Source organism: Cryptomeria japonica, chromosome 1, assembly GCF_030272615.1.
Source record: "Cryptomeria japonica chromosome 1, Sugi_1.0, whole genome shotgun sequence".
NCBI classification, from domain to species: Eukaryota; Viridiplantae; Streptophyta; class Pinopsida; order Cupressales; family Cupressaceae; genus Cryptomeria; species Cryptomeria japonica.
This window is the reverse complement of record NC_081405.1, coordinates 22871042-22896907: the sequence shown is the minus strand read 5'-3', so window position 1 is coordinate 22896907 and position 25866 is coordinate 22871042. Positions and strand designations below refer to the sequence as shown.

At 36.4% G+C, this 25866-nt stretch overlaps 2 protein-coding genes across 11 annotated transcripts in view; both read left to right on the top strand.

The window, feature by feature from the left end:
- Positions 1-25866, top strand: part of LOC131028707 (uncharacterized) — a 148113-nt gene that overhangs the window by 38468 nt on the left and 83779 nt on the right. The window lies entirely within an intron of this gene.
- LOC131028708 (uncharacterized) lies at positions 20365-21651 on the top strand. Its single transcript, XM_057959045.2, has 2 exons — positions 20365-21054; positions 21138-21651. The coding sequence occupies exons 1-2, from the start codon at positions 20431-20433 to the stop codon at positions 21315-21317; spliced, it is 804 nt and encodes a 267-aa protein (XP_057815028.2). The 5' UTR covers positions 20365-20430; the 3' UTR covers positions 21318-21651.

Sequence of the window (25866 nt, the reverse complement as noted above, 5' to 3'; positions counted from 1 at the left end):
GTAGCTATGGTGAACGTCATGATGTTTATTTGGTTTCCATCCATGGGAGTAGCCATGGTGGACCCACCCTCTGGGTGTAGCCATGGTGGTTGTGTTCATTTGTAATTTCATTCATGGGAGTAGCCATGATGGACCCACCCTTTGGGAGTAGCCATGGTGGTTGTGTTCATTTGCATGGGAGTAGCCATGATGGTTGTCACTATGTGGCTCGATTATTGAGAAGGAATCCTCCCTAGCTAAGAGGGAGTGTTGATGTGTAGCTAGGTAGGAGTGTTCATGTATAGCCATATTGATGGTTCAATTTGATATGTAAACATTGTTTAAGTCTGGCCCTAATCGGGCGTCACATGTAACTTGTAATTGAGCAAGACCTATATGTAACTTGTAATTGTATTGGACAAGACCTATATGAATGCAACTTGTAATTTATAGGTCTATCTTATTCTTGGCGCCAAAACAATAAGGCCGACCTAGGGTCTATTAGGAGGCATTGAGGCATATATATACAAGTTGATTTGTAATCATTCAATACCAATTCACATACAACGAACTATCTCTGTCTACTGATCAACTATTTGCCTTTGTCAAGCGAATTAGTGTTTCAGTCAGCGAATTCATCCTGATTACTTTCTTGGTTGAGCAAACATCATACTTGGCTGGGCGAACATCATACTTGGCTGAGTGAACATCATACAAGGCTGGCGAACTTCCTTTCAAGGCTGCCGAATCCATTCATAGTAACAACGAACTTCATCTAGGGCAGCGAAGTATTCAAGGACATAGCCTTCAGCATATCGTATCACCTACAACAAGATAAGTTGCCCTAATGTGTGCCCTAATTTGAAGTATATTTCATGTGTGAAGCAAGATTGTAAATCTGCTATTGAGTTTAATTAATATAATCTGGGATCTTTGTTGCTGGGTTTTTCACCTCCAAGAGGGAGGTTTTCCCAGGGTACCATTTTGTTATGTGTGTTGCATTTGTTATTTTCTGCTTTCTGTTATCATTCTGATCCTAAACTAACATTGCCAACATTTCAAGTTCATTTTTGCTGAAGTTATTCGATGCACCCATCTGTGAAAGGTACTCCCATTCATAAAGGTTAGCATTATTTGTTCTTTCAGAGTCGTCATGGTCAATGTCTTCATTACTTTGAGCTGTCGAATGTTCATTGAGCCCATTAATATGCCATCGCAAGTAAGCATTGGCCTTAAATAATTTCCAATTTGTAATTATCTGTTCCCTTGATGTTCCTATATTTTTAGGGATATCACGAAAGTGTTTATATAGAAGCAACTCACTCCTACAATGTGTTTCAAAATTTGCGGGTAAGACATTCATGATTGTATGTTTCTGTAGTATTTGCAGACACACACACACACAGATATATATATATAGACGCACACACACACATATACATATCTGTGTATATATAGATATAAATACATGCACACATACACATACACAAAAATAAAGAAAATGATCTAAGGTTTTTTCGAACTCTACATCGGAAACTTGTCCACCTCCACATCCCATGAAACCCACAAGAAACATTACATTTTATGTGTGTGCTTGTGTGTGTGTGTGTGTGTGTGTGTGCACGTGCGTGTACCTCTATGTGTTTTATGGTCGCGACTATTTATATGTGTCTGCAATTCATAGTGTGAATTTCGTTCTGTCTGTAATTTGTATATATATATATATACTAATTTTTTTGCTGTGTATATGATTCAAAATAGTTGGATAACAATTTCAGCTTCATGGGCACTGTGATTCAATTTTGTATGTAATGCCCTACTAATTATTGGAGACACATACATACATACATACATATATATATTATTAGGTATTATATATCTCCAATTTACACAATGAATTTGATTACCTGTTTTGCTCCAATTTTAAGAGTGAATTTCATTGCTTGTTTTGCCCTGATTGGGTATTCGTTTCCCTGTACATATATATATATCTCCAATTTACACAATGAATTTCATTATCTGTTTTGCTCCAATTTTAAGAGTGAATTTCATTGCTTGTTTTGCCCTGATTAGGTATTCATTTTGCTGTCACACCTTCCACAAATATATATATATATATATATATATATATATATATCTGCAATTTCAAGTATTAATTAAATATATCTATGCAATTTACACACTGAATTTGATCACCTGTTTTTGGCCCAAGTTTGACAATGAATTTCATTACCTCGTGTCCTAATTAGGAATCTACGTATATCTGCAATTTCAAGTATTAATTATATATATCTATCCAATTTACACATTGAATTTCATCACTTGTTTTGGCCCAAGTTTGACAGTGAATTTCATTACCTCTTGATTGTAATTTGTATATATATTAATTTCATTTTCCCTGTAATTTGTATATATATATCAGTTCAATAGTCATGATTATTTAAATTTGACTGTGATTTTTTTGCTGTGTATATGATTCAAAATAGCTAGCTAACAAATTCAGCTTCATGGGCACTATGATTTAATTTTGTTTGTAATACCCTAATAATAATTTTTCAATTTTTTAAGAAAATAAACAACACAAGGTCAATTAACAATGCCCATCAATCTAAAACACCTCACCTCCATTGCCTTTAAACCTGAATACATAATGGAATGAACCCTCACAACCCTGCAAACACCAACCCAGAGTTTTTCTACGTTGTCTCACACATCACCCTTCTGCACATTCGAACAATAACAAATGTTCTGTATGCCCATACCCATGTTTGTTAAACGCACACCGTCAAAAATGAACTTACAACAACCATCAATGATATATATATATATATATATCCAATTTCGGCTGTTTTTGTATTGTGGCTTTTTGTAGTCGAGTTTCTAGCTTTTCGAGGTAAGGTCTTCAACCTTACATTATTTAGTTTTGTCTATAATTTTTGTTGTTTCCAATTTACACACTAAATTTCATTGCCTGTTTTGCCCTTGTTTTGACATTGAATTTCATTACCTCTTATGCCCTAATTTGGAACTCAATTCGCAAATTGTATATCTCATTTTTCTGCAATTTACAAACTGAATTTCATTCTCCAACTTTGCTATAGTTAGGTACTCGTTTTTGTTGTGGCACCTTCTACACTTTATGAGAGGATATTGCATCTTTATAGTACACTTTAATACATATACACAAATTACAGAGATAATCCCCGACCATAAAACACATATACAAAATCTAATCACAGTGTCCATAAGGCCAAAAGAGTTTGCGTCGATAAGCACAAACCTCAAATGGAAAACCCCAAATACAGTTAAATTTCTCTGCAAGCTACACTTTGAATTTCATATCCCATTTTTTACCGCACATACACAGAATCAAATCACATTGTCCATAAACCCAAAATATCTTAGCTTCACAAGCTCAAACCTTGTTTATCACAGGATATTGCATCTTTATAATACACTTTTATACATATGGACAAATTACAAACAAAATCCGCGACCATAAAAGACACATACAAAATCTAAGCTCAAAGCTCAAATGGAAAATCCCAAATACAGTTAAATTTCTCTGCAAGCTACACTCTTAATTTCATATTCCATTTTTTTACCGCATTGTCCATAAACCCAAAATACCTTCTCTTCATAAGCTCAAACCTCTAATGGAAAACACCAAATACAGATTGAACCCAAAAACAGAGGCGCACACAAACCCAAAAGACCTTACCTCGATAAGTTGAAACCTCTAATGCAAAAATCCCAAATAGAGAATAAGCCAGATCTCTGAATACCCTCTTCTTCTCCAAACAACCATCTATGAAGATGCAAAATCCTCTAACATGTCCTACGACAAACACACAACCCGATTCACAATTTCTATTTTTTTAGAAAATAAACAACACAACGTCAATTAACAATGCCCATCAGTCTAAAACACCTCACCTCCATTGCCTTTAAACCCGAATACAGAATGGACTGAACCCTCATAACCCTGCAAACACCAGCCCAAAGAATTTCTACGTTGCCTTGCACATCACCCTTTTGCGCATTCGAACAATAACAAATGTTCTGCGTGCCCATACCCATGTTTGTTAAACGCACACCGTAAAATATGATCTTATAGCAACCATCAATGCTCAAGGCAAGCGAATTAACTTTCCTGACAGGCGTACCACTACCAACACCACCCACCTTACTCACAACATTCCCTCCGCCAAAACAATATACTAAGCATTTTCAAACTCCGTGCCACATACGTGTCCACCTCCACATTTACCACAAAACCTGCCAAAAAACAATGCATTTAAAAAAAAAACATTTCCGACCACCGGGATGACAATTTTCTGGGCAAAAGCCCACACTGGAGCCTATCGGCTCAATAAAATATTAATTTGCAATCAAAATTAATTACTATTAAATATAAGTTAACTGCTGGTGTCAGAGATTGTCCGTGATATTCAGTAATTGTTATTAATAGTTGACAAAGCAGAGTCCAAGAGAATACATTGCTGTTGTTTGGGAAGAAAGACAATGCCCATATGCGGTTAAATTATAAACAATAAATGTGAAAGGAAGACAATGATTGTTAAGAAAAAATACAATCAAATGAAGGGGAGATATTAAAGTACCAACATTAACGTTTTTTCTCAGCATACCATATTCTTGTTCAGACTAAGAAGAGAGCATAATTTTGGGCCAAAGAAATAAGTTTGATTAAGTATATATTATTATTAAACAGTCACAAAGACAAGTGAGTGTATTTAGATCAGTATTTACAACAATTATCTTAAAGTTCAGAATTCAGAATTAATAAGGATCTTGCATGATGACTGTCCAAGTCATGCCCAATCATCTTCCAAAAGGATCTTTTCAAGAATAAATCAAAGACTCAAGTCATGCCCGATGATATTTTATGTAAGACTTCTTTTGTATGTTATAATTTGTAAAGGCATTAACAATTGTGATCAAAGTTAATACAAAAGGTCAAAGTCAATATATCAAGGAGGTGCGATTTCTAAGAGTAGAGATATTTTCGATTTAGGTATTGAAACGATAATACAAAAAGTTGTGACTATTCAAAAGAGACATATCTTTCAATAGGAGAAAGATATAAATATTGATTAAAAAATGGGAGTTTCAGGGCGATATATGTGCGTTAGAATATAATTTATATGCACCAGGAATCAGTGAAAAGAAACAGTTTGCAGATTGAGTAAAGAACTTTGTCTCAGAACTATAATGAAAATTCATAACAGGCTTGTGAAGTGAGCAATCTGGTCTATGACAGATTCAGAGGAGAAATATAACAGATAAATATAAGAAGTGGTTATCAGGAACGAAGGATCTTTTATAATAAAGAACCTATGTTGAGTCTACAGCAGAATTGAAGACAATCATAATACAGTTTGAAGGAAAACTTCAGACTTCTAAAATAGAGCTATGATAATATTGTTGGGGTTCCTTATGTATCCTCACTGCGATTACTATCTGATGCGAACTGTTGAAGATCAATTCAAAGTCAAACAAATATTAAAATCAATGTTAAAGAGACAGCACAACTGTGTGGCTAAGGAGTGATTCGTATAAATCATAAAGTAGTGCCATTAAGGTGGATGTTAATCTCTTTGGTTATATCACGTGGGATAGCTCAGACATATATATACTATCACGTGGGATAGCTCAGACATATATATATCTTATGACAGATTGGAATAACTGTGCATAATTCCTAAGGTTATATCAGATGTTACCATTAATCATAATTGAAGGAAGGAATACCACGTGGGGTTCTTTTGATCTGACAGAGATATCAGAATTAAGGAAAAAGGAAATTCAGATTTATTAGCTTGCCAAAGTGCTTTGGGGGCCCCACACAATAGTTATTCAGATATCTATAATAAAAGAATCTTCCAACAGTATTTGCAGAAAAGGTTTTGAAGATTTCACAATTTTTGTTGTGGTTTTAGCAGCAGCTCCACTAAATGGAATGGGACCCACTTGTAATACTTGGAGATATTGGTTGTGTTTTAAATTCAGCCCCACTTAAGCTTTTACAAGGAATGTGTAGATTATTGTTTGTGATTTGAGCAATCGGCATTACCAATGAGTCAACAAATATTTAAGAGTCAACAACATGCTGAAGAATTTTGTTTGGGTAAATCAGAGAGAGTTATCAAGATAAGTTCTACTCTTTGAATCATTCTTAAATTTTAAATTCAATATTATAATGAAATGTGTTCAGTTTTAATAGAGTTATGTTTATTGATATGTTACCATTCTCATTTGAATTTAAAATTGATGTCTTAGGGCTGAATTATAGTAAATCTTGAATGGGGACATTACAATGAATGGGCAGAACTTCTCTATCAGATGTGTATGACATAGCCATAAAGGCAGAAAATTGTTTGATACAGGCTGGGAAGATAGCTCCAAAGCTGCCAATGCCTCTATTCCCAGAAGCTCCTACTCAATAGCCCACCTTGGCTCCTATTCCCATGGTGCCCACAAGCTATCCATCCACATCCACTTCATCCTCAAATGAGCTCCACGAGGTCAAGGCTCTGTTGCAAAACTTTGGCAATGAGTTGATGACACTAAAGAGGCAACAGGCTCAGCATAGCAGGCCTTATCAAGCACAAAATCAGAATTATTAGGAGAACAGGCCACCTTTTCAAGGGCAAAACCAATGGAGTAATGCCAGACTTTTGAATAGTTTGAATCCTATAGCTGCAAATAACTCAAAGGCAATAGTTCTAATGCAGAACAATCTCGCCCAAGAGCAAGACTAGTGTCAACTATGTAATCAGCCACACAATCAAGATGCATGCTAAAATGGAGAGTTTGTCCAAGCTCCAGTAGTGCAGAATGAGCCAACCACCTTTGGCCAACAAATAGATCCAAATCAGCCAAGTGTTGGCAATTAGGCTCACATACAAGGAGTTTCTACTTTTGTCAATTGGCAAGAGGTAGAATTCTGTGGTATAAACCTGACAAATGATGAGGCTATGCTACAATACACAAAGTCAAAGAGGAGAGCAGTGGAAGCTGCCTCACCTTCAACATCAGCCCAAGCTCCAATGCCCAAAGTAGCTGTCCAGGATACAAGTAAAAATACCATTCAAGGGAGTAGGGGGCAAGAGGAGGCCTAGTTCGCCACAAAACCAAAGATAGACCTTGTAGCTTCAAAGGGGCCTTCAAAATCAGCTGGTGTTACTTTCAATATAGTTGACCAAATGAAGAAAGCTAATCTCAATGTCACGATGTGGGAGGCCCTTTCCATCCTATCTCAAAGGGATTTTCTTAAGGAGGCATTGAAGGACATCAACCAATCAAGTGATGAGTCAACAGACAACAAGAAGACTGTCTCCACTAGTTTGGTACAATCCAAGGAGGAAGAAGATTCAAGCAAGATTAGTAGACCTCCCCCCTTCTATCTCTCTTTAATCATAGGAGATAAATTAGTTCACAATTGCATGATAGATTCATGTGCTAGCAGCTCAATCATGCCTAAGAAGGTAGCTGACCTTCTTGGTATAGAATATGAACCTGTGAATAAGGGGGGTGTACAATTGGATGGCACTTTTATTAAGACAGTAGGGGTTGTAAAAAATTTGAAGTTAACCTTGCACGCATGCCCTGGTTGCACTGTATACAAGACATATCAATCATTGACCTCCCTACCTTCTTTGCCATTTGTTTGTCTAGAGACTTCACCACCAAGATAGGTGGATACTTGTCTTCTAATTGGTCCCACATGCTATTTCGAACAAGGTATGGTACCAAGGCTACCATAAAGGCAGAACCCATCGCATAAAACCACATTGAGCCCTACACCCCCAACCCTATAAACATGAATTGCACTTTGCGTGAAGAGGGGGAGGAGTGTATTGTCTGTGAGCTTGCTACTCTTCTAGAAGAGGTTCTTGATTGCTTGCTAGATGAGTGGGGCTTGCTAGGTTCTTGATCCATTAGCTGAGAGTGAGGAGATTGGGCTTGGTACCTATTGTATTCATGAGGAGGATACTCCTATTACTAACCTCATCGAGATACAAGAAGATCCGAAGGGGTTATGGAGCATGTTTTTTTGTTGGTTCAAGAAACAGGAATGGCAAAGGTGCTAGTGTGATGCTTGTTTCTCCTGAGCAAGAGAAATATTTCTTCTATTTTAGGCTCCATTTTGGCTGCACCAATAACGTGGCTGAGTATGAAGCCTTGATCCAAGGCCTCCAACTTGCATAAAAAAGAAAGATAAAATATTTGCAAGTAGTTGGGGACAGTGAGTTACTTTTTAATCATATTTGAGCTCAAAGCATAACAAATAACAACTTATTCAAATTATACAAGCAAAGGGTTTGGGACTTGATTGAAGGATTTGAGGCCTTCAACATCTAGAGCATTCTTGGGAGTCAGAATAAGCATGCTGATAGGCTTGCTATGGTTGGTGCTCAATTTGACATACCAATGCATGTTGCAAGCAAGAAGAAACAACACATCAAGCTGGTCGTGAGGCCTGTTGTCCCAAACAATCAAGCAAATTGGCAAGTATTCGAAAGTGATCAGTAGATTATCAATTTCTTGCAAAATGAAGCAGAATTTTCTACTAAAAATCAGTTTATGTTGCAAGACCAATGTGGAGACCAGATCATGTAGCTCAACTCCGACAAGTTGCCTAAAGGTCTAGCTACCTTGGAAGGCATTTTCAACTCGGATGATCAATTGAAGAAGAGGATGAACTTGGCTGGAAAGAAAGGTGATTATAAGTTTGTTAAGCTTTGTCAAAGATATGATGACATAGTTGCTTGGACCTATGAAGATTTGAAGGGTTTTGACCCTAGTTTAGTGCATCATACACCTAGATGCAAAACCAGTTAGACAAAAGAAAAGGCCAATAAACCCCAAAATTGAGCCATTAATGAGGAAGGAGTTAACCAAACTCATAGAAGTCAATATCATCTTCCCTATCAAACCCTCCTACTGGGTGGCTAACCTTGTCTCTGTAAGGAAGAAGAATGGGGAAATCAGACTGTGTAGACTTTACGGACCTAAATAGAGCTTCCTTTAAGGATCATTATCCCCTTTCCTCCATGGAGCAAATTCTACAAAAGGTTAGTGGCCCAGAAAGATTTTCATTCTTGGATGGGTATTCAGGCAACAATCAAAGTTTAGTCCTAGAGTCAGACCAATAAAAGTCTGCTTTTACTACTAAGTGGGTTACTGTTGTAACTTGTCACATAATCACATATCTCCCCATTGTAAATGGGAACCCCCTCTTTTTCTGTTTTTGCTTTTAGATTGGGGTTTTAGCTTCTTAGGTCTCCGGTCTTGAAGACTCAGAAATGAGCCAAGTTTTGTGAAATTTGGGGAAGTCATCAAAGTCAGAAAGTGTAGCAACGGTTGAAAATATGTTTTGATGCTATGGATGGTCTCATCTTTAGTTCCTGTGAAGAGAGTAATATTGTGAAGGTGTGGCTTACTGCTGTTTATCATATTACTGGCAGGGAATACACACTTTAAAACGCTTAAATTTTCATTTTGCTTGGACGTGTTAAGGTTAGAAGTTTCCTTGCAAGTTCTAAGTAAATTTAAATATTGAAATGATTTGTCATTGTTCTGTTTGGTTTTAGAAATATTATTTCATTCCTAGTTCCTCTAGTTTAAAAGTATTTAAATATTTGGTGCTACTCTGTAAGCAAACATTTATTCCCATAACTCTACAAAAGCTGCAAACACCATTCTGCTTTTTCTCGCAAACTGTTTGATAAAATGTTGGTGGTGAGTGTTATTAAAATCTCAAGGAAATAGTAAGAGTTATTGTTTTGAATTTAGATGCACATTATTCCATTTACCAGTACTCAAAAGATTCTTATAAATTTGCCAACCTGTAAGCTCAATAAAGGTTAATTTAATCTCATAAACTGTTGGTGACTTATCTTTTGAATGTAGTTTATCAGATTCTTAGCCACTCCTAGTAAGGTTTCTTACAAGTATTAAATCTAACTCTAAATTAATTCAAGTAAAACATTACCATCTTTCTACTCCTGAATTAACTAGATTAAATTGTATACCTCTAACCAAGGTTTTCAAGAAGTAACATGTATATAATCTTCTTACAAGTTACATTCTACTAACTCAAATTCTCCTATAAATTATGGAATAATAAAAGAATGATCTAATGTGTATAGGTTTTAAATTTCTACTACCACAAGACGACAACGCTATCAAGAGAAGGTCTATGTTGTCTTTTAATTAAGCTAGGATATAAGCTAATGATTATTATTTCTTCATAGATCTATTGAAGTCCACGAAAGGACTATCTATTGATTATTATAAGGTTTATTCATTTTGTAATAAGAAAAGGAGATGAATAGTTAGTATGATTTATCCAATGTTAATGTTTATGTTTACAATGATAAATGCTTAATAAGAAGGTAAGGGAATACGAGTCTCTAAAATACCTAATCTTATATTTTCATGATACATGAATATGATAGTACATCTAACAATCATTGAGATAAATCCACTAAGCAAACATGGGTATATAATATATTTGCTAACCATTTGACATTAATATTTTAGCATAGGACAAGTTAAGAAATCGTTTTATGCATTGATATATATCTCATTCCATATTTCTTAACCTACTAGTATATTAGAGTGATTATAGAGGATCCTTTATAACAGAATTTTGTTTAAGATTCTTTTGACACTATTCAACTTTATTCATCTAAGGCATCTATTTACTTTATTAGCTCTATTAGTTGACAAAGCTTATTTTCTTTTGAGTAATAAGTACAAAAAATATAAAAAATATCTCATAAGCCTTCCTAAAACTCAAAATTGATTTAGAAGTTGTCTATTTACATAAAAACGATGATAACTTCTGATGTAGGAGCATCTGGGCTCACAAGCAATCCTGCATCACCACAAAAAAATAATTTTCTTTTCACGTTCATGTTTTGCATTGTTGGTGTAGGTTGGAGCTTCAAGAGCATATTTTGGATTGTTGAAGGATAAATTATTAGTTTTATCTAGACTTGGCTTTCATTTCAAAAATCAGAGATAAATGAGTTTAGCTAGCTTGGGTACCATATTCGGAAGCATAAATTGAAGAATTTCAAGCATATACATAGGAAGTTCAAAATACAATTGGAGGAAAATGAAATTGCAGATTTGGGTTCCTCTTTGTGATGCCTCACAAGGGTTCTAATCTCTACAAAATGCAGACTTAAATGGTGTTAAGTGTTGATGATATAGCGTCGGTAGAAATCCTACAGGCCGACTCAACAAGATCAAATGTGTGAATGGCCTATTGGCCTTACACATTTGATGAATCTATCAACTTATATTAATCCTTTAATATCTTTATTAAGTCACATATGCATTATCAGGTTTAATGATTAAACATACATTATTGAGTTTGACTTATCGGATTTGTTTCAAAGGGGCCGACTTTTGGTTAAAGTCCGCCACCCCTCATTTGAAGGCATGCGATGCTTCATGAAGGTCGTGCCTCCTTGATGAGAGCCGACTCTTGGATATCTCCTTTCGACGGATATATATGGACGTGGTCTTCCGTCTATGGAAATGAGATTAGACAGCAAGTTCGATCGTAATCAGGCAGATCAAATTCATGTACAAGTAGATCGATTGATGGTGAGAAATTTATGTAGTGTGCTCGGGGGTGACGATAGAATTTATCATCTATGGTTGGGAGGGCAACGCTGTGTCATTGCCCGTGGTTAACAAGCACTACCTTAAAATCAACATGGTATCAGAGCCAGATTCCTTCTATAGAGCCTAAGCGCTTGAAGGTAGATGCTGTGCTCTCAAGGGAAATTCAATCAGAAACAATTATAGATTTATGATCTCTTCCAGATCGAAAGGCGACTACAGAGGATAATGTAGCGATTACACTCGCTGACCTCCGCCCTTCACAGTGGTGTCGGTCAAGCGTCTAAACAAATCAGGTGGCAATCAGGGGATCGAGTCTCCCCAGGCCTCGAGAACAAGTATGATGGCCCAAAATCCTTTTCGTTTGAAGTTCCTGGGGGAACGCAGACAACAACCTCTGCAAAAAGTTGCCTGCTGCCTAGTTCGAGGATTTCGCCCAAGATTTCAAAGCTCGACATTGTCAGCGTTGAAAGATGTCGGCTTGTGACTCGAACTTGGGCTGCTGTGGCTGGAGAGGTTTCTGTGCTCGATACAAATTCTTTGAAGAAGAAGAAAGGGCTAGAGACGGAGTCCACAACCCTGTGGAATCGGTACTTGGATTGGCTTTATCAGCACAAGGAGCTCGGATTGTATATCGATGTCAGCCAAATTGGGTATACGAATGAATTCGTGCAAGCGATGGAACCCAAGTTTCAAAGCGCTTGTAAGGCCTTGGAAGAGCTTGAGACTGGTTCAATTGCCAATCCGAACGAGGGCCACATGGTCGGGCATTATTGGCTCAGTAAGTCTAGTATTGCTCCCAATCCTAATTTGGGCAGCAGATTGATAGAACGCTTGATGCTATCTACAAGTTTGTTGATGATGTAATCAACGTCAAGGACGACCTCTCTGCTCAAAGCATCACTTGATTCTTGTTGCCAGCTTCCCAGTGTGAATTCACTTTGAATTTGGTTTTGGAAGAGTTGCAGAAGGATCCGTGGTGGCGCAGACGGATGCAAGAGCTGCACGTTGCACTGGCACTGCTCTCAGCGTGGCCACAAGGCTGGTTGGGACTTGTGTGCCTGGCACTGCTGCTAGAATTATGCTTTTCATTAGCGGTCCCTCTACCCAAGGTTCTGGCACTGACGAATCTCTATTCAAGGTAGGAAGATTGCTTGCATTTCTTCGTAGAGGAAGAATCAACATTCAGAGGGAGTCTGACATATCGTCGGAAGTAACCTTGTATGAAGAGATCAGAAGGTTGATATTTGCTTCAGAGGGAGCTTGTTTTTCAGCTTCAGAGGGAGTGTATCATTTTAGCTTCAGAGTGAGCCTGACATTTCAGTTTCAAAGGGAGCCACGTCATCATGAAGATTTGGTTAATGCATTTTTCTCTGTGATGGAGAAATTTGAGGTGAAAGACCTTGTTAATGAGTTCTTCTGTGAGAGAGAAAAGTTCAAGGTGCAATCCCTTGTTAATGAGTTCTTCTTTGTTAGAGAGAAGTTCGAGGTGCAATCCCTTGTTAATGAGTTCTTTTCCTGTGAGAAGTTCAAGGTGCAATCCCTTGTTAATGCCTTCTTCTCTGGGAGAAGTTTGAGGTGAAAGTCCTCGTTCCACCCTCCGCAAGTAGGTATGGTGGATCCACCCTCTGCGAGTAGGCATGGTGGAGATGCATTCTTCTCTGTAAGAGAAGTTTGAGGTTTCAGCCCTTGTTATGCATTCTTCTCTGTGAGAGAAGTTTGAGGTATCAACCCTTGTTATGCATTCTTCTCTGTGAGAGAAGTTTGAGGTTTCAGCCCTTGTTATGCATTCTTCTCTGTGAGAGAAGTTTGAGGTATCAGCTCTTGTTGTGCATTCTTCTCTGTGAGAGAAGTTTGAGGTTCCAGCCCTTGTTCCAGCCTCTGCGAGTAGGTATGATGGATGTCATGTGAGAGACTCCATGACTTAGCATTTGTGTGTATTCACCCTCTGGGAGTAGCCATTGTGATCAAACATCACGATTAGGTGATATGCTATCACGATGAGGTGATAAGCTTCTTTCATTCACATGAGTGTAGTCATTATGTTAGTCATCGATGAGGTGATGTGGCTTGTAGAGATTATGAAGGATTCCTCCCTAGCTAAGAGGGAGTGTTGATGATATAGCGTCGGTAGAAATCCTATAGGCCGACTCAGCAAGATCAAATGTGTGAATGGCCTATTGGCGTTACACATTTGATGAATCTATAAACTTATATTAATCCTTTAATATCTTTATTAAGTCACATATGCATTATCAGGTTTAATGATTAAACATATATTATCGAGTTTGACTTATCGAATTTGTTTCAAAGAGGCCGACTTTTGGTTAAAGTCCGCCATCCCTCATTTGAAGGCATGTGATGCTTCATGAAGGTCGTGCCTCCTTGATGAGAGCGGACTCTTGGATATCTCCTTTCGACGGATATATATGGATGTGGTCTTCCCTCTATGGAACTGAGATCAAACAGCAAGTTCGATCATAATCAGGCAGATCAAATTTATGTAGTGTGCTCGGGGGCCAAAAGTCGGCCACCCCTCATTTGAAGGCATGTGATGCTTCATGAAGGTCGTGCCTCCTTGATGAGAGCGGACTCTTGGATATCTCCTTTCGACGGATATATATGGATGTGGTCTTCCCTCTATGGAACTGAGATCAAACAGCAAGTTCGATCATAATCAGGCAGATCAAATTTATGTAGTGTGCTCGGGGGTGACGATAGAGTTTATCGTCTATGGTTGGGAGGGCAACGCTGTGTCATTGCCCGTGGTTAACGAGCACTACCTTAAAATCAACATAAGAAGTAGCAATCAACAGCAGTAGGCTGTAGAGAATTGCATAAAGAAGAGTGTAGGCAATTAGCTTGCCAAGAGGAGAAAGATATAAGAAGCGAAAGAAGAATTTGGAGGTGTTGAAGGTAGCCATGAGAACTGGAAGATAAATGAAGAAATGAGATTTCTAAAGGGAAGTGTAGCCAACAAAGTTGAAGGCAAGAGGGTTTGAAGATTTAAAGGTATGGATTGCCTAGAACTCCTGTAAAGTTTCTGAATTATTTTTCTTATTGAAATCCTTGATATATGCAATTGTTCTTAAGAGTTTTGTAATGAATATATGTTTCAAACTTTGTTTCATATTTGTTATTGTTGGAGGGATGATATGTAAAGGTTGTAAAACTGGGTAGTTTGATAAGAGCCCCCAATCTTGATTGTATCAAATGGTATCACAGCCTAGTTGCAGTTAAGGTATTAAAATAATTTTTATAACCAAATCAAAATCATTTATAATTCCAAAATTGTGAATTGTATAAGTAAAACAGTCCCCTAAATTTAATCTTATAAAATTTAAACATAAAATTGAACAATGATTTTTAAATGATTTTTTACAATGAGGTGAATAATGATATACCAACAAATTAAAGCAACCCAAATGTTTAAAATTTAAAATAAAATTTATAACTAAATCAGTCCTATCCACTATCTCAAAACTATGCATTGCTCAATTAAAACAGTCTCCTACGTTTAATCATATAAAATTATAAATTCAAAATTGGATAGTAATATTTAAAGGGTTTTTTCTAGTATGTAATTATGAACAAGATATCTAAAAATTAGGCCAATCCAGATGATGAGATAAAATTTATGCTCCAATCTAATCCTCTCACTATTTCAAATTGTAAGAATTGCTCAAGTGAAACATTTCACTTGATTTAATCATAGAAAATTATAAACCTAAAATTGAAAGATAATATTTAAAGAGTTTTCTACTATGTAATGAAGATTAACATATCCAAAAATTAAGCTAACCTGTATACTAAAATAAAAGTTATGATCAAGTCAATTTCATCGACTATCTCAAAACAACAAATCACTTGAGTAAAAACGAAGTAGAAAATCAAGGGAATAAAGATAAAAAAAATAGAAATTATAATAATTCGAACACTCATTGCTTGAAATGCCCAAATTTGATATAAATATCGCTACCTTCGAACCTAATTATTAAAGAGATCTTCTAAGTGAATCAACTGAATAGAAGTTCACTGAGGTCTTCCTTCTACTCTATTCATTGAGTTCTTCCTCTACTCTATTCATTGAGTTCTTCCTTCTACCAACTTATAAAATGTCAAAAGGAAAACTTTTAACCCTCTCCAAATGCATACAAGCATCTTTATTTTATAAGAGTTAGAAAGTAATTTGTCGCAAATAAATAATTTTTTTTTAAGAGATTCTTTCTAAAAATAGCTCCACTTCTCATGTTTCTTTTAAAAGAATTTTATTATAAAATCTATTTGTAATTACCCATCATTTTCTTGTCATAAACTATGCTATGAATATCAAAATGTAACTCTTCATCAATAGTAGTAATAGAATAACATGCCAAGTGTTATAGCTTTTATCAAAATATGCTCAAACAAATTATTAAAATTAATATAAGAAGTTGAACCATAAAATTAGAACTTACAAAATACAATTTTTTTAATTTATTCTTTTTCAAGTTTTATATGATTAATTAAAAATATATTCATCTACTAATATTCTTATTTTTATTTCAAAACACTCTATACATTTCAATAATATAACCTGATGATACATTGTTCGAATTATTATTTTTTTAATTTGTTAATTCAATATCTTAATCGAATACTTATGTGATACAAACAATTTAATTATAATATGGAATTTATCTTAATATCTTAGTTCACTTTATATGATTTGAACAAGGAAAACAATTTATGAACCATATACAAAACAAATTTATAAATCTAAAGCTAAATTAATTATCCTAACGAAAATAAATCTTCTCAATAATTACTACTTATCAAATTAAACTAACAAAGGGCATTTTTTTAAGGTTATTATCATTATTTTATAACTTAATCATTATCAAAATTCAATTAACCATTCTGAACAATAGAGCTAAAAAAGTAGGTTATCCAAAACAGTATGTGATTGTTTTGAAATGTTCGTTTGAAAAGGCTGTCAAAATAAAGCCACATCTATTCGTTTTGGTAGTTTCTTAAATTTTTTCTTGTCTCTAGGCTCCATCTTTTTTAGTGCAAGCTTACATTAGAAGATCTGTCTAGCATTTTATAATAGCTTGAATTTTATAATATATTCTGTAGCTGGGCCTATAATTTGATGCTTGAAACAGGTGGGTAGTTTGACAACCTTTTGATTGAGAATGATCCTTAATAGTGACATTATTTTTGGCAATATTGATGTAATGGAGGATCCTAGCTCTAACCTATGAAATTTGAGTGCCTCTTTTCGCTGTCTCATTTGCAGGCATATTCTGCTAGTGATTGCAATTTAATTCTACTCTGGATTGTATGTATATATGTGTAGTAAGTGCCTGCTTGGCATTATCATGAAGTATTCAAGAATTAGTCATATTCTGTCATCCATTATCCATGGTTATTTTCTTTCTCATCAATGCTTTTTGAAGAGCACACGGTTATTCTGAGAGTTGGGGGGGGGGAGGGGGGTGAATCAGTATAACAATAAATTTTACCAATTTAAACTTTATCAATCATGATTCATGATACATTATGTTGATGATTGTAGCTTCGGTCAGATTAATCTAACCAATGAAGTCATACAAGTGAACAATTGATATATATCATTTCACATAGTTGATTGATGTATTTACCTTGATGATGTTAAATCATGATTATAAATAATCATGTATGTATATATTTAATGATATATATAATTAAATATACACATAAATGATTATTATATAAATCATGTTATTCTGGAAACGATTATAATCATCATCACCGATCTATGATTAAATGATAAAGAGAATCGATCATATAATGGATCGATTAAAGATCATTATGTGCTTAATCATTAATGAAGTCGATTATGTAAACTGATGAATCTGTTTATATTGATTAAGAAGTCTGAACCGATATCGATCATGGAAATCGATGTCTATTTTATACGGACTGCAATCATGATTCGACTATAAGAATCGGTTTATGAATATCGATATATTGTTCAATGGAATGATAAATATAATCGATCATTCTGCTAAAAGGTTTCGGTATTTAACATGCGTTTAATATAAAACGATAACTAAATCGTTCATCGCTGTTTATGAAGTATGTCTATGAAGAGACATGACTCCACGTGAACTATGTTCACGTGGAGGCATGTCTATTCATAAGACATCTAACCAAACATATATATGGATGAAATCGATTCAAATGGCAAACACGGAAATCTACAAGTGCAAGCCAAAGACATCTAATGTATTCTGATCAAAATTGAAGACATAGTTATTATCTCAGCGATATTATTGAAGACATAGTTAATAAATATATTCAAATAGACAAAGCAATAACAGAAAACAAATCTAATTACTTTAACCTAGGTTACCGGTACGTTTGGGTTTTCCCCCAAATCCAGATGCGATTCGTCTTGGATTCGGATTCGAAATGGAATCCTTGTGGAATCGAACAGGGTTCCTCCATTTTGATCGTGAAACGTATCCGCGTTTTTACCCATGCATACCGACGAATCCAATGTCGATGTGGCGTATTTCTCGCGTTTTTTCGACGAATCTGCTTCAAGCGCGAATTTCGAGAGGTTTTTTGTTTACTTTTGTGGAAGGGAAATGGGTCATTTAAACCCTAAAACAAAATAAGAAGACGTATTTTTTATTTCGCTTCCGCGACGGCACGAGCAGACAGAAAACACAGGTCTTTGTTTGTCTTTGGCAACGACACACAGGTCTTCGGCGACGGCACACAGGTCTTCGGCGACGGCTCATGACAGACAAGCAACGTGAGGGCTCACGATAGACAGGTGATGCTCACGGACAGGCGACGCTCACGGCTCGCGTGAGGGCTCACGGACAGGCAACGCGAGGGCGACGACAAGCTCAGGTATGAAGGTTTTTTATTTCTTTCAAAATAATTGTATAGTTTGTTTATTAATTTTTAATAGTTTGTTTAAGTTTATTTGTTAATTAATGATAAAAAATTTAATTTATATACATTATTAAATAATAAATATTAAATATTTAAATTCCATTTAATGGGAAAATGAAATTGTTCATAATGTTTAAGTAAACATATACATGATAATACTATTTTTACAAATTTTTAAATTACAAAATTGAAAATAGTTAAAATATTCATATATATAATTTAAAATAATAATAATACAAATTAAAATTAAATATCAAATATGATATTTAATTTTAATTTGTATTATTATTATTTTAAATTATAAATATGAATATTTTAACTATTGTGTAATTTAAAAGTTTGTAAATATATTAATATCGTTATAGGTTACTTTCATAATTATTAATAATTTCACTTTCACTTTAAATTAAATTTAAATTTTTAACATTTATAATTTTATTATTTATATAAAATTAAATTTACTGTTAAATATTTAAATTTTAATAATTATTGTTTAACTTGTTGTAGATAGCATAATGGCAACGACTGCTAGCTCAATTCCTCAATGGACTTTCAAAACCGACCCAAATTCACCTTTATGGAAATATGTCAAAATAACAGACCAAGTAAAAGGTGGTGGAACATTTAATTGGATATGCAACTTTTGTAGTGTGAAAAAAACTAGCTCCTACAGCCGTGTCAAAGCCCATTTTTGTGCCATTCCCCAACAAGGAATCAAACCATGTCCAGGAAGGGATGGAAATGGGTTGCCACCTCAACAAATAGCAGGATTTATTAGAGAGCAAGAGGAAGTAGATGCAAGAGTTGGTAATGCCTCAAACCATCCTTTGTTGAAAGGAAGAGGAAGTAGATCAAAGAGGCCCCCTACTTCTCCATCTCAGAGTAATTTTCCTGATATCGTGGTACAGAGCCACCCATTCTTAGGCATAACTGATGAAGAAGAACCTGTTATTGTGAAGAGAAGCAGGGGACCATTAGAGAGAGCATTTAAAAATGATGCTAGAGAGATTGCAGATCAATCCGTTGGAAGATGTCTATATGTAAATGGTTTGTCATTTAATGTGGTACGATCACCATATTGGCAGGATATGTTGAGAAAGGTAAATGAGGCTCCACAAGGGTACACAGGGCCAGGTTATGAGAAGGTGCATAGCACCTTACTAGCAAAGGAGGTAAAAAACTTAGAAAATGCATTGGCTCCCATTAGAAATTCATGGAAACAAACAGGGGTGTCCATCATTTCTGATGGATGGAAGGATACCAAAAATCGACCATTAATTAATGTATTTGCAGTGTGTCCTAAAGAAGCAATGTTTCTGAAAGCCGTGGATTGTGAGGGACAGGTGAAGGATGCACAATTTATTGCTAACATCCTTATACAATGCATTCAAGATGTGGGACCTCAAAATGTTGTCCAAGTAATAACAGACAATGCAAAGAATTGTAGAGCTGCAGGTATGTTGATTGAGACACGGTTTTAACACATATATTGGACACCTTGTGCTGTCCACTCTCTCAACCTCATGCTACAAAAGATGGGCAGGAAAATAAATTGGATCAAACAAATTTATGCTGAGGCTGAAGAGATCCAAATGTTCATCACAAACCATAGCATGTCATAGGCCATTTTCAGATCATTTTCAAAGTTGGAGTTTCTAAAGGTAATTGAAACACTTCAATTTCTAAAATCTACATTTCACTTTAGTAATCCTTAATTTATTTTTTAAATTTGATCATGTCTTCTTTGTATTCTAATTTTATTTTTATTTTTTTGAATAGGTTGCCGAGACTCGATTTGCATCCAACACAATCATTTTGAGGCGACTTGTGAAGGTGCGGGAGCCACTTGCTAGCATGGTAATTAGTCAAAGTTGGTCCCTATGGAGGCAATCCAATACTGAAAGGGCAACAAATGTAAAACACATGATCCTAGATGACACTTGGTGGGATCGAGTGGAATATCTTTTGAGTTTCACTGAGCCTATCATGAGTATGATCCGTTATACTGACACAGATCACCCATGTTTGGGAGAGGTATATGATGGCATTGACTCGATGATTGAGGAAATGAAAATCATCATCAATGCAAAAGAGCAAGATCCCGAAGAAACTTTCTTCAAAGAGGTTCAATCTATTTGTGTTGAGTGGTGGAACAAAATGTCCACCCCACTACATCTTCTTGCATTTGCATTGACTCCCAAATTTTATAGTGATGAAATGCTTGCTAAGCCATCAAGGGTACCACCATATAGAGATTCAGAAGTTAGTGAAGGGTGTAGGACAACACTTACTAAACTCTTCCCCGATTCTGAAATGGAGGATTTAATGTCAAGTGAGTTTGCTGATTTTGTAGCCTCCAACGGTCAAAGTGTTGCCACTCTCCGTGACAAGTATAAGAAGGATGCTCATGCTTGGTGGTACCTTAATGGCCATACATCACCAAACCTTCAAACTCTTGCAATCAAACTTTTATCGCAAGTGAGTTTCTTAATTTTTATTGCTCTCTAAATTTATATTTTTTACTATTGTCACCCTCTAACTTTGTGTCAATTATTCAATAGGTTGCTAGATCCTCTTCATCTGAGCGAAATTGGAGCACATACTCCTTTATACACTCAGTGAAACGCAACCGATTGGCAGCAAGTAAGGTGGAAGAGCTAGTTTATGTGCATTCAAAGTTGCGCTTTCTTACTCATAAACAAAAAGAGTACAAGGATGGGAGCACAAAGTTTTGGGTGTAGATCCAGAGCGAACTGATTTGGATTTTTCAGCTGCCACACAATCTTTACTTTCTGGGGAGTCCAATAGCCAATTTGCTGCTAGTGCAAGTGGCAGTGAGGCTGCATGTGGTTCCACTACTCTAGCTACATTATCTAATGTCAATGATGATGTTGATCTTGATCTTCCTAGTGACCCATATGATGCTGATTATTAATTGTGTTATTTTATTGTTGAACCAATGAACAATGAATTCGATATATCGATCATAACTGATTCAAATTTTGACAAATGGAAATTAGATAAGACTTCCAGTAAATTTGTTATATTTATATCATATATGATAGTTCCAAGTTTTGTTTAGCATATGGATGATATTTGGGATTCTAAATTTAATTTTTGTTTCTACTTTTTAGGCTGCATATATGTATATATTTATGATTTTTACATTTTTTTGTACGGACGTACCCAAACGTACCCAAACCCCCCCCAAAATATTTGCTGTACCGGCGTATCGTACCCACGTACCCGTACCCGTACCGGCAACTTAGACTTTAACACATTATAGACACTAACTTTGAACAATCATGCACATAAGAACACAATAACACAATGATTTATGTGGAAACCTGTTGTGACCATTTCACACATCGCCCCATCGCAAATGGGGACCCCCTCTTTTTGCTTGTTTTTCGCTCGTTTTCGCTTTCGTTTTTAGGGTTTTGTTAGTCAGTTAGTTGTCTGGATTTAGGGCCAAGCCTTAGGGTTTTAAATTTTGCCTTTTCAAGCCAAAATCCAGTCATTTTTGAGAGCTTTTGAGCTTCTTTTTCTGGAATGCAAATTTTGAATACAATGATTTCGCCAAAATGGTCTAATTTTCAATTGGAATATTCATGCAGAGCTTAAATTTGTCTAAGTGTTGACCGTTAATGTGAATTTTTTTTGTCTGATTGAGTATTTTGACCAAATTTTGACTTTTTTGAATTTTGATCCTGGGCATTGGAATTGATTTGTTTTCGCCTCGTAAAGTGTTAAAATGTGAAAAATCTTGTTATTTTGGCCTGTAGGAGCAAAATCGCTCCTGTCCCTCAGTGAAGGACGGGAGCTCAATTTCAAATATCTCATCATCCTTGCAGAGTCCAGACGAGTTTTACGTTTGAAGTGATGGAGAACGACGAGATCTTTCCATTGAATATAAATTGAAGATTTTCGTGAGCATAGAAAGGCCTCCAGGAGGAAAATCGCTCCTGTCCCTCAGTGAAGGACCGGAGCTACAAATCAAATTTCGCCTCGTCCTTGCAAGATTTTGATGACTTAGCAATTTGAGGACGTCCAAAGGAAGAGGCTTTGCCAAATGAATATAATTTGAGATGCAGAAACGAAGGAGAATGACCTATATTGACCAAATCGCTCCTGTCCCTCTCCAAGGGACCAGGGCGAAGTACCTTGTAGCTCTCGTCCCTCTCCCAGGGACCAGAGCGATTTCCTTCATTTTGCAAAATCCAGACAAAGGTCAAGGCAAGTTTACGTTCAAAAACAAAGGAGAACATGAGATGAACGCATTGAATATAAATTGAAGATTTTTGGGACGTCCATACCAGTGTTAAATGCCTAGTTCGCTCTTGTCCCTCAGGAAGGGACCAGAGCGATTTTTGATATAATTGCCTTTTTTGCAAAATTACAAACAATGTCAAGGCATGGGCGAATAGAGTGAAGAAGGACGAGTCCGTTGAATATAAATTTGGAAGGTGACAAAGTGAAATGAAGGCCACAAGACCCAGATCGCTCCTGTCCCATGGGAAGGGACCAGAGCGATATCTACATAATGGCGTAAATTTCAAAAGGCAAACAAGTTTCGAGCAACCAAGAAGGTCGAAAAGACATCATTTCACGTAATGAAGATGATGGCAAGTTGATAAAAACAAGAACAAGCACATAATGATGAACTTCGCTCCTGTCCCTCAGGAAGGGACCAGAGCGATGTTAGATGTATTGATCATTTTGAGCAAGATTTACGTAAGGACAAGATTTCGCAAGGTCTTAGAGGGTCCACGGAAAGGTGGAAGGGTGATGCATGAAGATTTCAAACGTTAAATAATCACCAAAATTGACCTAGGGACCATATCGCTCCTGTCCCTCTCCAAGGGACCAGGGCGATTTGCTTTGGATCCTTCGTTTTGCTTCAAGTACGTGCTAAGTCAAGATTCCATAAGGATAAACAAGGTTCAAGCCATCATTTGATGATAACATACAAGAGTTTTAAACGTCCAAACATTGCTAATCAAGGTAAAAGCTCATATCGCTCCTGTCCTTTGGACAAGGACCAGGGCGATCCTATCAAAAGCGCTCATATTCCTCCAAAATCGAAACAAGGCGAGGTTAAGCGAGACAAGGGACGGCGTTTGGAAAACATCACAATGGAAGATCGAAGGTCAAAAATGCATATTGAACGTGAAAAAGTCAAGATCGCTCCTGTCCTTTGGACAAGGACCAAGGCGATACTATCAAAACACTCACGTTCCTTCAAAGATCAAGGCGAAGCGGGGTTAGGAAGTGCGAAGGACGACGTTTGAAGGACATTGCAAAGGAGATCGAAGTTTAAAAGTCGCCAAGATCAAGGAGAAATAATAGATCGCTCCTGTCCCTCTCCAAGGGACAAGGGCGATGGTCCCTTTAATACGTCCAAACACATAATGAAGACAAATGGAATAAGCGCAAAGGACACAAGCAATGATATTGTTCGCCTTACAATGAAGGTTTGAAGGTCAAAGATACAAGATGAACGTGAAGACATGGAGATCGCTCCTGTCCCTCTCCAAGGGACAAGGGCGATGTTAGACAAAACACATGACATTCTTTGAAAGTCACGTTAAGACAAGGACGCACAGGATTTTAAATGGCATTTGGAAGATGATACAAGGAGAGGATCGTACCAAAATGGAGAATTTCAAGCTAAAAACTTAGGATCGCTCCTGTCCCTCTCCAAGGGACCAGGGCGATAATGGTCATGAGATGCACTTGCTCGCACAAGAATGAAATTCAAATTTGAAGGACCCAACAAACATCGCAAAATCAACATGGAGATGAAGGAGTTGAACGTTGAAAACGCAAGAATCATGCCAAAGATGGTGAATCGCTCCTGTCCCTCTCCAAGGGACCAGAGCGATGAGGTACGTCCCTTTATTTTCATATTTTTGGCGCCAAATTAAAACAATTCGAATTTGCTTTAAATGCTAAATCAATTTAAAAAATTGAAAATTCATTTCTATTTGGCATTTAATATGGCGTTATCTCTTATTAATTATTTTTTGCCTTTATTTAAAATCGAAATTCTCAAATAAAAAACGCAAGGCATTAATAATTACTTATTTAATTAATAAAAAAAAATCGAATTGGAGCGCCCATATATGGAGGTCAGCCTTGTTATTTAATTAAAAAATCATTTAAAAATCGTTTGAAATTGTTATATTTTACCAAGTCGGCCTTAGCAAATGGAGAGATGCAAGCGCTATATATAGGGGGGTGAAAACTATTATTTTCACATCATTATTTTACCTCTCTACATGCGAATTAAGGAAGACGAAGGAAAGTGTTAAGTGTGTTCAAAGATAGTGCGAATATTATCCAAGGTGGCGCGAGTTTCATTCATCCAAAGGTGGCGCTAGTATCATCTTGTGTGGAGTGCGAAGTGTGTTTGAAGAGGTGCGAATTCCATCCAAGGTGGCGTAAGCAATCAAAAGGTGGTGCGAATTTGGAGACCACGCCAAAGGGCGAATTTGAAGATCATTTAAGACCACGTCCAAGGCGATAATTGAAGATCACGTTCTGTCCAGAGGTGGCGAAGTCAATTTTGAGGAGATCATATTGAAGATTATCTTATACCTCAATTTTGCCTAGGCAAATTTTGTTTTTGCATTCTAGAGTTAGCTCTCTATCGAGGTATGGCGATTTAATTGTTATTGCTTTATTCATTCATCGTCATATTTCAAATTTTGAAATTTTGATTCTTGAATTTCCCTTAGCTCAATCGTTGTATTTTAGGAAATGATAACTCTAGAGACTTATCATGAGATTTCCTAAAATTTATCTCTCTTATTTACGTTATTTATTGCAAAATCTATTTCTTATAATGAAATGTTGTGTAGGTATGGCGACCCCAAAGGCGGGAGCATCCACCAGTCGCTCGGCTCTCATGAAAGAAGATCAGAAGACTGAAGAAGTGGAGACCAAGATCGTGTCCAAGTGGAGCAACATTGGAGATACAAACTTGGGGAACTTTAGCACGAAGAAGTTCCGAGAGGTCCCTTACATCGGCAAGCCATCACCTGTCGCCCGGAGAATAATAGAGAGTGGCATCATTAAGGCGGCCGGTTTTCCTCCAGCCATTCAGTGCCACGAGTTAATGATCGAGTGTGCCCGTCATTACAATCCACAGTCCAGGACAATTGTGTCCAACGAAGGAAACACTTTGGCGTACCTTTCAGAGGAAGCCATAAGTGAAGCCTTCCATCTTCCAGAGCACAGGGACATGATATACAAGAGCATTGAAGGAGCCAGATCAGTGTACGATGA